Here is a 13,405-nt window from a genome sequence, read left to right as displayed (position 1 = left end):
TTAGAATAAAATCGTGGGAATAGACGTCTCGGCATTCGCGATTGGCGCTTTGGAATGTATATAAACAGCGTTGATGTTGGATTACCGTTTATAGAGCAGAAAGTAGATATTGAAGAAGCATAATGCACCATTGTCCATTAACATTTCATAGGGATAGTTTCAACTCGCTTTAAGCTCCACGTCTCGACGCGTTTGGCATCTGCGAACATCTAGAAAATGATCAGGCAGAACAGTGCTCCACTTTCATTCTACTCAATCAACCTAACAGGCTAACCTAGACCAAGTCGGAGCTCTGGCTCTGCGCATGCGGCATGGCTCTATAGTCCATATATGACAGCAAGATTCTTGGAAGTTGGCCTTATCCGTAAATCCGACGCCGAAGCGGGCTAGATCTGCAAATGGGCGTTCAAAGTCGCGTCGAAAAGCGCGTAAACAAAGCGTTCCTTCGGAGTAAAGATAGCTTACTCGATGATTCATAAGAATCCGTTTCAAGCCGGGTGGGGGTTAGTGGGTATTATTTGCCGGTAAGCCTGTAAATGAGACCTGGCTGGGCCCCTGGACAGAGACGCCCTGGAGGCTGGAGCACATGTACATGCCTTGTGCAACAGCTCCTGCATACGGCGTAGGGATACAGAGTACTTCGTAGTTCACATGGTTACGCCGCTACAATGGTCCAGGAATAGCGCGAGGTCCTTTTCACGTTATCCAGCAGCTATTTTCTAGTTTAAAAGTTAGGTGATTAGTCTCCACGAGACGCGACGTAGATGATCTGATAAGATAAAATCCGAACTAGCAGCTCGGGGTCGACGTATGTACGCAATAGTTCATTCGAAAGCCTCTAAGCCAATAAACAAGCTGAACTAGGATTTAGTGGAGATTGCATAAACCGGGTTGAATTGATGTCCAGTGGTCTGAGACTCCGACATCGTCATGTTGTGTGGTGAAAACGCGGTCCAAGTTGAGCCTCAGGCTGCAGGTCTGCTGCAACCTAAATTGGTCAGCCACCAAAACGCGCTAGTAGCTCCGCCACGTGATCGCGTCGCTCGCGTCTTTGGCCGGCTATATCATGTTCTTCTCTCCTCCCTCCTCAGCTGTTTTCTCTCCATCCCATTTTCCAAAAAACTGAAGCATTCTGTTGTTGGTGTGACCAATTCCTCCTTCAGCGCTGTCTTCATCTGCTTCTAGTTATCCTTCACAATGTCTGCGCAAGTTACTCCCTCAAAGCAGGTACGTCGATCCATCACGCCTCGTCGGCTCCAGACGCGTCGCTGGTTTGCAAAGTAGCTTACAATCGCTCTACACAGGCTGCTACCTCGCTCGAGAACCTCAAGATGAACGACTCTCCTGTCAAGAAGCTCAACTTTGAAGCTGTCGGCAAGGAGAACGCCCCCGTCTCCACCCCCATCGACGCGCCGGTCACCAAGCCTGCTGCAGAGAAGCCCACTGAGATGTCCAAGGCTGCTCTTGACATTCAGGCCATCGAAGCCAACGAGCCTTTGCTCCAAGAGAACCCTCACCGATTCGTCCTATTCCCTATTAAGTACCATGAGGTCAGTACCTGCGCCACGCCACGCGTCACGCGTAAAGTGGAAATTTCTTACCGCCCTCTGGACCACGTCCACTGACGTTTCCTCGCGATATATAGATCTGGCAGATGTACAAGAAGGCCGAGGCTTCTTTCTGGACCGCTGAAGAAATCGATCTCTCCAAGGACCTGCACGACTGGAACAACCGCCTGAACGAGGACGAGCGCTACTTCATCTCCCACGTCCTGGCTTTCTTTGCCGCTTCCGATGGCATTGTCAACGAGAACCTGCTCGAGCGCTTCAGCGGTGAAGTGCAGATTCCCGAGGCCCGTTGCTTCTACGGTTTCCAAATCATGATTGAGAACATTCACGCCGAGACCTACTCTCTCCTGATCGACACCTACATCAAGGAGCCCAAGCAGCGCACCTACCTTTTCGATGCCATTGATACTAGTATGTTCTGCAGGTTTTTTTTTTTGACCGCGCGCTGACTTGGAGCAGTTCCCTGCATTCGCAAGAAGGCCGACTGGGCCATCAAGTGGATTCAAGACAAGGAGTCCACCTTCGCCCAACGTCTTGTCGCCTTTGCTGCCGTCGAGGGTATTTTCTTCTCCGGTTCTTTCGCCTCCATCTTCTGGCTGAAGAAGCGCGGCTTGATGCCCGGTCTTACCTTCTCCAACGAGCTTATCTCCCGTGACGAGGGCCTCCACACTGACTTTGCCTGCCTGCTCTTCTCTCACCTGAACTGGCGCCCGTCCAAGAAGGTTGTTGAGGACATCATCGTCGAGGCTGTCGCTATTGAGAAGGAGTTCCTGACAGATGCTCTTCCTGTCGCGCTTCTCGGCATGAACGCCAAGCTCATGTGCCAGTACATCGAGTTTGTCGCTGACCGTCTCCTGGTCGCTCTCGGCAACCAGAAGTACTTCAACGCCACCAATCCCTTCGACTTCATGGAGACCATCTCCCTGGCTGGTAAGACCAACTTCTTTGAGAAGCGTGTCGGCGACTACCAGAAGGCCGGTGTCATGGCCAGCACCAAGAAGGACCCCAAGCAGGACGAGAGCAAGGCCAGCAGTGGCAACGGTTTGTCCTTCGACGAGGACTTTTAGACGGCGCAACTTTATACCCCTCTCCATTTTTATGTTTGTTCATTGCTTGATGAATTATTGAAGGATACACATGGTTCGGCGTTTGAATAGGCGGGTTTCTTTTGTTTAATGTCTAAAGTGTCTCGTCACATGCGTTATGGTATGGGATGCGACATGTATTTAGTGAATAGGATATCAAATGTACATTGGATAGTTATTTTGGTCGAACTGTACACTTGTAGACCTGCTTATGCGTTGATACTCGTAACGCTTCTTTGACCTCACGCTGAATGCTCTTGTGCATATCAACTCTGGAATACGGAGTAGTCTAGAATAAATACACCCCAGTCAAGATGTCAAGGCGGACTTCCACGTCTCGCAACATGTCTTAAGTCAAGCCCAGCACGATAACAGGTAGATGGTATCTCTGATCACAATCAAATGCGATACACATACGCTCATGCTCATTTCTTGCCCTTCTTCTTCCCCTTCCCCTTCCCTTTTCCAACACCCGCACCGGTATTCGCACCCGCACCCGCCGCCGTCGGAGCCGTACTCGTAGCCGCAACCTCCTCACCTGTCCCCGTCATCTCCACATCACCCCCTGCAGCAGCAACAGGCCCATCCAAGCTCGCCATATCCGCACCACCCGCTAGTAATCCCAGCGCCGTAATCAACCGCCCGACCTCGGCGGCTTTATTTGTGCGGTACTTCAAGCATATCCCGGACTCAGGGTTGTATGTTTTCAGGACGAGGGTTGCAATTGGCGCGGCGGGTGTTAATGGTTGTGCTGAGGGTGTGCTTTCGGATTTGGATTTCTTTGTGGAGGTCGAGGGAGAGGATTTGGGGAAGGTGTATTTTGTTGTTATCCGGGTCTAGTCGATTTGTTAGTTTACTTGAGGTTGAGTTGGGAGTATTTGGTAAAATGGGCCATACAGAGTTTGGATATGCCTGTAGGAGAAGAGAGGATTCCTTGAGGTAGGCGGCGGAGGTTGGGAGGTAGGGGCCTGAAGGCATTTTCTCTTATGTGTTCTATTTTGCGTCACTCGGTTGGTGCTGTCTGTTTACTTTGCGGGGTTGGACCTGATTGCGGTCTTGTTGCAAATTTTCTGTAATGACTGATTCCGCGGGGTTAGGTGTTCTTTTGCGATGATTGTGGTGACCTCGGGATTGTGGAGTGACGGCGGGAGAATATGATAGCGGAACTCGGGCTTGGTGGTGAGTTTCGGTGGCGGCTTGGCGGTGGATGGGAGCTTGTATGCCCATGATGGAATGCAGCAGTGCCATGTCTTGGTAACTGAGTCTGGCATTAGGCAACAGAATAAACGAAGATATAAATGCTCATGTCTTCTCATCCCAATCGTTACTACACATACAAAGTGCCAAAAATGCTAAATACAGTCGTGCAAACCCCAAGAGAAATCCAAATCCAAAATGCGACCTACATCGACGCCAATGCATCTGCATGAAGTGAATTATGAACAAGTGCCACCAATATATACCATGCCCGCCTATGTCCGAGCCAGAAAAGAAAGCCAAAGACGAGGAAAATGGTGTGAAGACGAAGTGTAAAGCGCGACTATTCCGCCATTGAAGAGATAGGCCGGGAACAACGCACGCATATCAACTGCTGCTTGCCGTTCCGACCCTTGGTGGCCTTGAAATTCGTGCCCCAGCAGCTGTCACACCTTAGGACGTCGTTTTCAGCATCAGAGGCATTAGATGACGCATACTCGCTGCTGAGTGCGCTAGCCCTAGTGAGCTTCCGCTCCGGACTAGGCCGTGGAGTTGGACCCAGGAGTCCAGGGGAGTTGCGGTTAACAGCGAGTGCGTCCTGGGTGATTTTGTTGTAGAAGGCATAGCTCTGCTCACCTTGTAGCCAGAGTGGATTGTCGCTGACGTCTCCCCTTTTGATTACTGCGGCTGCTGACTGGGGCGCAGGCGCCGCGCGAGGGTCCTCTGGTTTAGAGCCGGCGCCGGTGCGTTTCCTTTTCTCGGCGAAGCTTGATCGCGGGCTTGAGAATGATGACTTGTATGCTGATGGTGGCGGAGACGCGGTGTACGCTGAGCGGGATTCACCTCGTGCGCCAGATGAACCGCGTCCCGGACTCGAATTCCGAGATGCCCCTCGCATGGCCTTCTGAGGAGACGGACTTCCCGCCCTGGACGGCTGGCGGTCTTTGTTGTTCGTGCTGTCATGTCCGACTACTGAGTTGCGCCATGAGATTATACGTTCCGATGGCGTCTTGTGGGAAGAATCCTTGCCGATGGAGGAGGCGATGCTGTGTCGCGCAGAGTTGGACCGGCGCAGGAGCCGCCGTGAGATCGTTGAGTGTGTATCCCAACTATCATACCGACGCTTATGATGAGCGCAGTCCTGCCGGAAGACCTTGATCTTTCCTGAGTAGTCGGCCGCGAGGATGATATTCCCGCCTGGATGCGTCGAACGTGAAAGGAATCCGGGCGACTCTTGGGCCAGCTTGCTGGCCGTTGACAGGCGATTCTGTCGAGCATTCTCTTTCTTGGTGTTGCTCTCCAGTGTTACCGGTGGCGGGTTGCAGAGGTCGTAAATCGGATCTTCTGAAAGCCCTAAAACCTGCTTCGTCGAATCCGGCGCCATGATGGCAGCCGTTACCATCGCCGATTGGGTGTCAAGAACCTCAAAGGCCCGTTTATCGGCATCTTTCTCGACCGAGCCCAGCGGCCAAATATATGCCCTGCGGTCCTCACTGCCGCAGATAACATGCTTCCCATCGTCGCTGAAGGTAGCCCGAATTTGGCTGCATGTGTTCTCGTTGCCGCGAAACTTGGCTTCCAGAGTCCGGTCCCGAAAGTCATAAAGGCGGATGCGCGAGTCGTTGCTCGTGATTAGAAGTTTCACCGCGCCCTCCGAGTCACCTTGAGGCAAAACCATGGAGTCGATACCAGTGATCTTACTACCCTTCGCGTTGCGCCCGCGTGCCGAGCGAACATGGATGCTCCCAGCTGGTTTTAGACCATCTGTTTCGTATATGTTCAACATCCCATTAAGACATCCTGCCATCGAGTGTCTTCCGTCGGGAGTGAAAGAGACGGACGTAATCATATCCGGGACCGTCACGTTGAATGCCACGCTCTTATCTGGAATGCTCCACAGTCGAAGTTTCATGTCTAAAGATCCTGCAAGGAAGAAGCGGTCATCGCGGGGATGGAATTGAATTGACGTCACAAAATCGCTGTGCTTGAAGCTTCAAGCAGCACAGGCACTCCGGCCGAGAAACATGCCACAACCGAACGGTTTTGTCCATGGACGAGGAAAGGAGGAAGTTATTCTAGCACGATCAGCAAGCGCAGCCGAAAGAGTTGACATAACTCAATACCTTGCTCCAACTCAAGTCAAGAATGCTCCCGCTGTGGTTGTCATACACCTGAACCGGCTTCTGCTTGAAGACCGGCGCTTTTAGCCGTGGCAAATCATCCTCCTCGCCATCAGATTCACTATTGTCGCGGTCTTCAGGGTTTGTGATGACCTGCCAGACCCGAACTTTGCGGTCTTGACCAGCGGCCGCAATATACTTGCCATCTTTCGAAAAGCACAAGGCCCAAATGGCTTTCCCAGAAGATTTGCTTTTTTGTGAATCTCCCGTTCCGGGACGCTCGTCTTCGTTTACGAGGGCAGGAATCTCAGCACCCTCCAGCTCCTGGGCTTGAAACAGCCGGTTAAAGGTCTTCTCTTTCTTGTAATGAGCCCTAACCCGGGCGTACTTTGGCGGCGGTGGAAACTTAGGAAAGAAGCCTATCGGTTGCGCAGCAACTGGAGCATCATTGCGCGCATTACCCATTTCCGATACATTGTCTTCTTCATCGGAGAATAGATCTTTCCTTTTGCCGGGAAGAATGCGACTCAGGAAGGAAACACCTTTCCTATGCGATAGTCAGCCTGACTTGTCATCGAAGACACACTCCGGAGCAGAGTGGGACAAGACAAAGCGGGGTTCATCAAGACATTATATGCGCGACTCGGAAATGAACATTTTCAAATCCGATACGCATATGCAGCTCGCTTTCACGGGAGCAAGCAGGACGTACTTCTTCTCTTTGACAAGGGGCCTCTGCGGTGCCTGGTCGCCGCGGTTCGGACCCTGGTCGACAGGGCTGTATCTGTCAGAGCCGCCAGCTTCAGCCTCGTAGGACGCTCTCCCCAATAGTTTCAGCGGAATCGACTTTTGGGTATTGGTGCGCTTGATGATGTGCTGTATTGGTCGCAAACCAATGCAATCAGCCACTAGTGCTCACATGTTGCAGAAGTCTCGAAAACAGGACGCCCTTACTTGTGACAACGGATCAATCGCGCTGGAGTCGGCGCTCTCTAGGATGGTCGGTGATGATGTGGAATTCCTGCCAACGAGGCCAGAACCCGAGCCAGAGCCGTAAGGCGGGGGGCCTGGGCGCAAGGGCTTTCTCGCAGCGCTGGTCGCATCTTGTTGATTCCCACTCGAACCAGAAGCAACATCAGACGCCGCGGATCCTGGCAGAGAAAAAGCAAGCAGCAATCAGCGAATCATGATCCTTGCGCAACATCACCCGGGGCTTCCGGGGCTCGGGACACGAGGCGTGAGGTGCCGGACAGGTCAGATCGCGGCGTCTTGTGACGAGAACATACCAATGGGAAACGAGTGGGAGGTTCGGGTCAGTCCAGATCTCACTGGCGTGATGGGACTGGACTCGCCTGCGATACCGTGATCGTTGTTGTTGGTGGTCAAACCCGAGGGGTCACTGGTGACGATCGCGGGGACGGTCGAAGCCCGTGAGACCGAGACCGAGGACCCTGGGCCGTCTCCAGGCGCTCTCAGAGCCTCCGCCTGCACCATGGGGGGCTTTTATTCATCGCACATGCGACGGCGATGGGCGAGCTGCGACAATAAGGACGAGGAGGGAGGAGGAGGGAGAGGAAGTGGAAGGGTCGGGTCGAGCGCGGCGCAATTAATTATTAGTTCGTGGTACTTGACTTTAGTGGTCGTACTATCTCAGTCCGGGGCTGAACAGGTTTTATTATTATTGGAGAGGATACTGGGAGATTCTCTGTATCGCTGACAGTCAATCTTGCCTCGCGCCCGTTCTGGACCCTGGTCTGCGGATAGAGACCCTCTATGAAATCATAGTTACTCCGACAACTCCGTCTTCAGCAAAACTACTCTGTACAGCCCCCACTCCAAGACACATACATTATCCAATCCTTGTCATCTTGTCAATGTGAAGTTTTTCTCTCAGCCCAGGGGCGCCGGGGAATTTCCTCCAATCGAGGCTGAAGTTAAGCTGTTAGACCAGGGTTTATCAGCAGAAATAAGCCTCCATTAACACAACTTACCTGCCCGGTCTTTCGCGATTGCAACCATGCCCTACCAACGAGATAAGAATCCTTCTTGCCCCTGGAGTTCATGTGAATGACTCACCTGGATAATCTCCTCAATTTCCCGCTCAGTGTCGCCCCGGTCAATCCTTGCGCGCATTTCCTCCATAATCACGTCCCGGCTCCGGCCATTCACGAACGTCCTGTTGAAATGCGTCAGCTTCAATCCAAACAGTCCATGGCCAACATCACATACACAAAGCGTAGCCCTGGGAACTTCTCTTCATACTCGGCATTCAACAACCGCAGCTTTTCTGCCTGGCCTTCCGCGCCGGTATTCAGGTTCGCCTGCTCCTTTCTGCTGAGTTCGCTCAGGTGCTCTGCCGCGGCTGTTTTCGGCTGGCCTAGACGGGGATGTGATCCGAGAATTCCCACGAGGATGTCTCGATCGGTCGGTGAGTTGGCGGCCGAGAGTGCCGACATCCGGCCTCCCACGGCGTCGATCAAGCTTGTATAAGAAGAGAAGGTCTGATTAGCGAGGACCGGGGCCATGAGAGTATGAAGCTCTGACGATGACTCGAACAGTGTGTCGAGGGCCTGGAATTGTTGCTCCTGCGGCAGCTCCTTTAGAGAGGAGGGTGGGGGGAGAGAGGGCATCGTGGTCGGTACGTGGTTTTTTCAGACGCTCGTGGTACAGAGTACTTGGTGAAATTGAGGACAACAAGCGAAGTTGTACACCGTAGACAGCATAGATATAAGTACGGGTCATGGCCTTGAAGTCATTCCCCGCGTCGGCGCTTTCCGAGACGGAGTGCTGGCAAAGCGGAGTCCAGCGATTGTCATGATTTATGAATCTATGACCATCTTCTTCAAATTATTGAAGAGAGTGAAGAAGCTAGCCGAGTCTATGGAAGGATTCTAGAATGCCGCAATCGGTGACAGCCTTCTTCTGACATCGATAGTTCTCGCCAAGCGCCGTCTATAATTGTCTAATCGGGGCATCGGGCACTGGACTATTGTATCACGGGTGGAACTCTAGATCGCGATGGTGAAATAAACTGCGACACTGCCTCACCCACAATCAATGACAATGTTGATGTTACTCCGTACAGCGGTAGAAGTAGCGCAGGAAAGAGGGCCTGGTCGAGCCTTCCTCATCAGCCCAGCCGGCCCTGTTGAGAATCTTTGGGCAGACTCCAAGAAGCTTCTTCATCAGTTTTCCTGTTCTAACTTCCGAGTGCCCACGGACCACAGCCTACCCCATATTCGAGTCTTCGATCCAAGCGTGACAGCCAGTCAGGATTGAGCATTGAAATTGTTTCAGAATTGGGCAGCCAGGAACCACTGGATCTAAGCTACAACAAGCGGACAGTTCAGTCCGCTGTTGAACTCGCCCAAGAGTGGGCCACTAACAAGAGCCGGGAGACCCCTTCCCCTGAGGGTTCGTGAGTCTGCAGTCGACCGCTCTCCAAGCTTTCTATCCAGGAACCATCTTGGTCTCATCTCATCATTCTTTTTAGTTCGGAAATGGGATCTTTCGTTTGACCTTTCGCTATTGTCGCTCGTTTTGCCTTGTACCTGTACCTGTCTGTTTCTTTTCCCATCTCCCAGAAACCCCCTCCCCCTCCTTGTTTGTACAACGACAAACGCCCTTCCAGGTGTCACATTCCAGGTCTACTCCAGCCTGATGCGTTCGCGCCATGTCTCTCAATGGGTTAGATAGTCCCACGGTCCTTGAAGCATACCAGATCGCTCTCTCCGAAGCTGGAGGATGGTACGTTTATCAATTAACCTTGGCCGTCCAGGAATTCTCCTAACGCATATCATTTCTCGATAGGTTCCTTCTACGCTATGTGTCAAGGGATGAAATAGCTCTTCATGAGCGCGGGACTGGAGGAGTGCCCGATGTGCGGAATGCGATTGAAAGCTACGAGGAATCCTCTCCACTCTACGGGTTTCTGCAATACCGTCGGAGGAAGGTCGTCCTCAGCTATCTTCCTGAGGACCTATCCCGACTCGTGCGAGGTTTGCTTGACCATTAGCCGTGGGTCATTGACACCGCTAACATATGACTCGCTTCCTTGTAGCTAGAACGACAGTTCAATTCAAATCGGTCCTTGACAAATTCTCGCCTCATGATACTGTCTTCTCCTTGTCGCAACCGTCCGAATTGACGGAAAGCGCCCTTTCGTCCGCGTGTCTCCTACACACCGCTTCAGGTTCTATAACGTCTTCTTCGAGCTCACTCCGCCGTCGCAGACTGATGGAAATCGCGGAAGATGCAGAGGAGTCACCCGCAAAGGAGACGGTACAGACTCAAGCTTTAGCCCAGGATGCCCGACAGCGGTCGTTCAGTCAAGCGTCGGAAGCGACAGTTGTGCCCCCATCAGTAGCATCAACTGCGCCTCAAGGGCCCAGTGGCGATACATCCGTACCAACGAGTCCAGATGACGACTACGCCAATGGCCTCTCACATTCTGTCTCTGCGGAGCCACGACCTGATTCATCCAGGAATTATGCCGATGATTTGTCTCTGGTGCCGTCGGAATCCCGGCAGTCTACGCAGTCGGCGAGACCTTCCATTCGAGACCTTGAACGCGCAGCGGGAATCAAGCCCAAGGTGAAGCTAGGACCCAGGCCCTCAGTAGATGGTAGTGGACGGCCGCGCACGGCGGGTAATCTCGCACGCAGCGTTGAACAAAGACCTGTCGCGCCTCTACCTGCCGGTATGCGAGCATCCCCGTTTCGCAAGTCCAATCCTTCTCTCGCCCGTCCTCGCTCCCACGGGAACCCTATCGCGAGTCCAACTGCTAAGGTACCCCCAGTGCCCCCGCTTTTGGTGCCGCCATCTTCAATGTCAATCTCAAGACCCCAGCTTTCTCCTGGTGCCAAGTCACTGAGTGCACTATCCACATCCTCGACCTCCAACGAGAAGGAGCGACTTATGAAAGCGCTTCAGCTACGCAAATCGCAGATGCAGAAGAGGGCACAAGCAGCGAAACAGACCCAACCCTCTAATGAAGAAACTAGCATCGCAACGCAGGATGCGAACGACGACACAGGAAACCTTGGGCTACACTCTGAGAACCAGAAGTATGGCAAAGGACGGCTGAGGTTATCTAGCATCTCGGAGCACGACAACAAGTGTCCACTCTTCATCTTACAGCCTGAAAACCAACAAGCTGATACTGTTGAAATTGCTGGATATCAAGGTCAGGCGAAAGATCTTTCTGGCCCGATCAAGGAAGAGCCAGTCGTAGAAATGGTCAAGGATGAGTCCAATTATATGCTACCCAGTACTACGTACTCACCCGCAGATCCTGGATTGATTGGTGACGAGAAGATTGCGGAGGAAGTCGTTCTTTCTGGGCCCGAAACCGATCCCATTCAAGAAGAAGCAACTGGGTCCACTGAAAATGACATTAAGTGCGGCACCGGCTCTCCTAGCGCCATTGTTGACGTCCCACTTGAAGACAATTCTCAAAATCCCCCAGACTCGGGGGAAGAAGAAATTATCCCACCTCCCCCGCCGGTCGACGAGGAGACTTTCACTACAAACGAAAACGAGGTGGCCGTGCCCGCCGATACAGACGAGAACATCCACCCCCAGTCAATCCTTCTACCAAAATCACCCGTGTCTGAGACGCGGTCGGAATCCGTCACCGACTCCTCGACAATAATCGCTTCGAACCTCGTCGATCTGCAGAATACACCAACGCCTGAAGTTATAAACATAGATCAAGAAAACGCAACAACCCGAAAAGAGAGACGCAGACCTGCCCTTGAGCCTATACAAGTTCCGACCCCCGATTATTCTGATGACGACAGTCTCTCTGATGATTCCTTCATGGAAGAATTGAAAAGTGCTACGGTCGAGGAGGCGAAGCCCATCTCGGTGGGAAAGTCTCCTCTGTCACCAGGTTACTCAAACGGGGGGAATGTTCAGTCTGCGCCTGATGCTTGGAGAAATTCACGTGCTGTTTCTAACCCAAGCGCTATTGGACATCAGTTTCCCAATACACCTACTTTCGCTACCGGCAGGTCCGTTTCAAGTCCCTTTTCACCGGCCGAGAATCCCACCGGTCCTGTGTTGGTGGCCAAAAAGATAAATGTTTCCTCCGGAATCTCTAAACGCATCAAGGCTTTGGAGCAGTTCTCTAGTAGCCGCGATGGACCGGCAACTCCGGCCACGGGCGTCTCCAACCCAACTGCAGCCTCCTTTGAGAGTCTCAGGAAGCGAGCTTCAATATCCTATGGCGGTGGTAACTCGGAAATGCCACGACTTTCACCGGAGCCTTTTTCTCGAGCTGCTAGTTTGAGACGGCCCGATTCGAGAGCTAGCACCAATGCCGAGCGACCCGCAAGCTCTGTATCCGTGACAGCACGCATTGTCCGTGAACCTGTCCCTAACGGGAACGAGCTGAACAAGGGTACGGAACCCGGCTCGCTCAACTTGCAGGCTAGTCCGCTCACTGTCGAAACTGGCACTCCGGACGAGTCTCCGTCCCGAAACCCCACCCCGGAGTCTATCATAAACAAAGAAGAACTACGAAGCAAGTCTGCCTCTCCTGCCAACGTTCCTACAGGCTCGCCCAAACCGCCACCGGCTGCCCTACCACGTTCGGACAGTAGATTGTCTGGGTCCTCCAAAAATGACGGATACTTCCTTTCGAGATCCCCAAGTGAAACGTCGGCTTCTTCGCCCGAGGAGAAGAGAGAATCTCGCGCCTCCAGACTTCTCCGCCGTATGTCATCACTCACTTCACCCACGCGCCGAAGCACCGCCAATTCGAGAAGCCCAGCAGTAAAAGAGGAGGAAAGCATGCCATCTGTAGCAGAGGGACCCAAGAATACAGTGGAGCTTCCTGCAGCAGTTGATATTGGCGAGGTTAATGTTCAGTTTCCTGACACTCTCCTTTGGAAGCGGCGATTTATCCGAATTGATAGCCAAGGATTTTTAGTCTTGACTCCAGGGAACATCGACTCGAGTAATCGCAACATGATCAAACGATACCACTTGTCCGAATTTCGAACTCCATGCATACCGGACGAAGAACGACAAGAACTTTCGAACAGTATCTTGCTGGACTTTTTAGACGGAAGCACTCTGCAATGCGCCTGCGAATCAAGACAAGGGCAGGCGTTCGTTCTCCAAAGTGAGTTATATATCCATTTTCTCGAATACACATTGCAGGTAGACTAACTGGAACAGCTCTTGTCGAGGCCCATAGCATTCACCAGCAACTCGTGTCAAAATAACTTTATTGCCCCTATAGCATTCGTTTACATTTCTTTCGATCTAAAATCCCAATTTTCATGCATCCATTCCCTTTCTACACCGTCCTGCTTTCTTTCCCTATCATCATGCATGTTTCCAGCGGTATACCCTATCAAAACGATTTTCTTTTTGTCATTCTACCGGCTATCTTCCCCCTGACACTGCATCTGAGGCGTCATTTACC

General features: G+C 52.3%; 5 protein-coding genes across 5 annotated transcripts; 2 read left to right on the top strand and 3 right to left on the bottom strand.

Annotated features, from left to right (window-relative positions):
* Nucleotides 1-1,197: 1,197 nt before the first annotated feature.
* DSM5745_10114 (ribonucleotide-diphosphate reductase subunit RNR2) lies at nucleotides 1,198-2,635 on the top strand (the record flags this gene model as incomplete). Its single annotated transcript, XM_026752130.1, has 4 exons — nucleotides 1,198-1,227; nucleotides 1,305-1,550; nucleotides 1,646-1,979; nucleotides 2,028-2,635. 4 exons carry the CDS (start codon nucleotides 1,198-1,200, stop codon nucleotides 2,633-2,635), a joined length of 1,218 nt encoding a protein of 405 aa, XP_026599192.1.
* Nucleotides 2,636-3,078: 443 nt separating this feature from the next.
* Nucleotides 3,079-3,631, bottom strand: DSM5745_10113 (SRP9/SRP21 family protein; the record flags this gene model as incomplete). Its single annotated transcript, XM_026752129.1, has 2 exons — nucleotides 3,079-3,489; nucleotides 3,551-3,631. The coding sequence occupies 2 exons, from the start codon at nucleotides 3,629-3,631 to the stop codon at nucleotides 3,079-3,081; spliced, it is 492 nt and encodes a 163-aa protein (XP_026599191.1).
* A 562-nt stretch (nucleotides 3,632-4,193) lies between these two features.
* On the bottom strand, nucleotides 4,194-7,464 carry DSM5745_10112 (uncharacterized protein; the record flags this gene model as incomplete). Its single annotated transcript, XM_026752128.1, has 6 exons — nucleotides 4,194-5,834; nucleotides 5,890-5,925; nucleotides 5,974-6,517; nucleotides 6,683-6,846; nucleotides 6,925-7,121; nucleotides 7,257-7,464. The coding sequence occupies 6 exons, from the start codon at nucleotides 7,462-7,464 to the stop codon at nucleotides 4,194-4,196; spliced, it is 2,790 nt and encodes a 929-aa protein (XP_026599190.1).
* A 440-nt stretch (nucleotides 7,465-7,904) lies between these two features.
* DSM5745_10111 (2-oxo-4-hydroxy-4-carboxy-5-ureidoimidazoline decarboxylase) lies at nucleotides 7,905-8,600 on the bottom strand (the record flags this gene model as incomplete). Its single annotated transcript, XM_026752127.1, has 4 exons — nucleotides 7,905-7,909; nucleotides 7,962-7,992; nucleotides 8,047-8,146; nucleotides 8,200-8,600. The coding sequence occupies 4 exons, from the start codon at nucleotides 8,598-8,600 to the stop codon at nucleotides 7,905-7,907; spliced, it is 537 nt and encodes a 178-aa protein (XP_026599189.1).
* A 1,043-nt stretch (nucleotides 8,601-9,643) lies between these two features.
* On the top strand, nucleotides 9,644-13,202 carry DSM5745_10110 (putative GPI-anchored cell surface glycoprotein; the record flags this gene model as incomplete). The annotated part of the gene is made up of 4 exons (XM_026752126.1): nucleotides 9,644-9,717; nucleotides 9,781-9,968; nucleotides 10,031-13,099; nucleotides 13,138-13,202. The coding sequence occupies 4 exons, from the start codon at nucleotides 9,644-9,646 to the stop codon at nucleotides 13,200-13,202; spliced, it is 3,396 nt and encodes a 1,131-aa protein (XP_026599188.1).
* Nucleotides 13,203-13,405: the final 203 nt, after the last annotated feature.

Source organism: Aspergillus mulundensis, assembly GCF_003369625.1.
Source record: "Aspergillus mulundensis strain DSM 5745 chromosome Unknown scaffold_14, whole genome shotgun sequence".
Taxonomy (NCBI): domain Eukaryota; kingdom Fungi; phylum Ascomycota; class Eurotiomycetes; order Eurotiales; family Aspergillaceae; genus Aspergillus; species Aspergillus mulundensis.
Note: the sequence above shows the minus strand (reverse complement) of the source record. Positions and strands in the feature narration are given on the sequence as shown.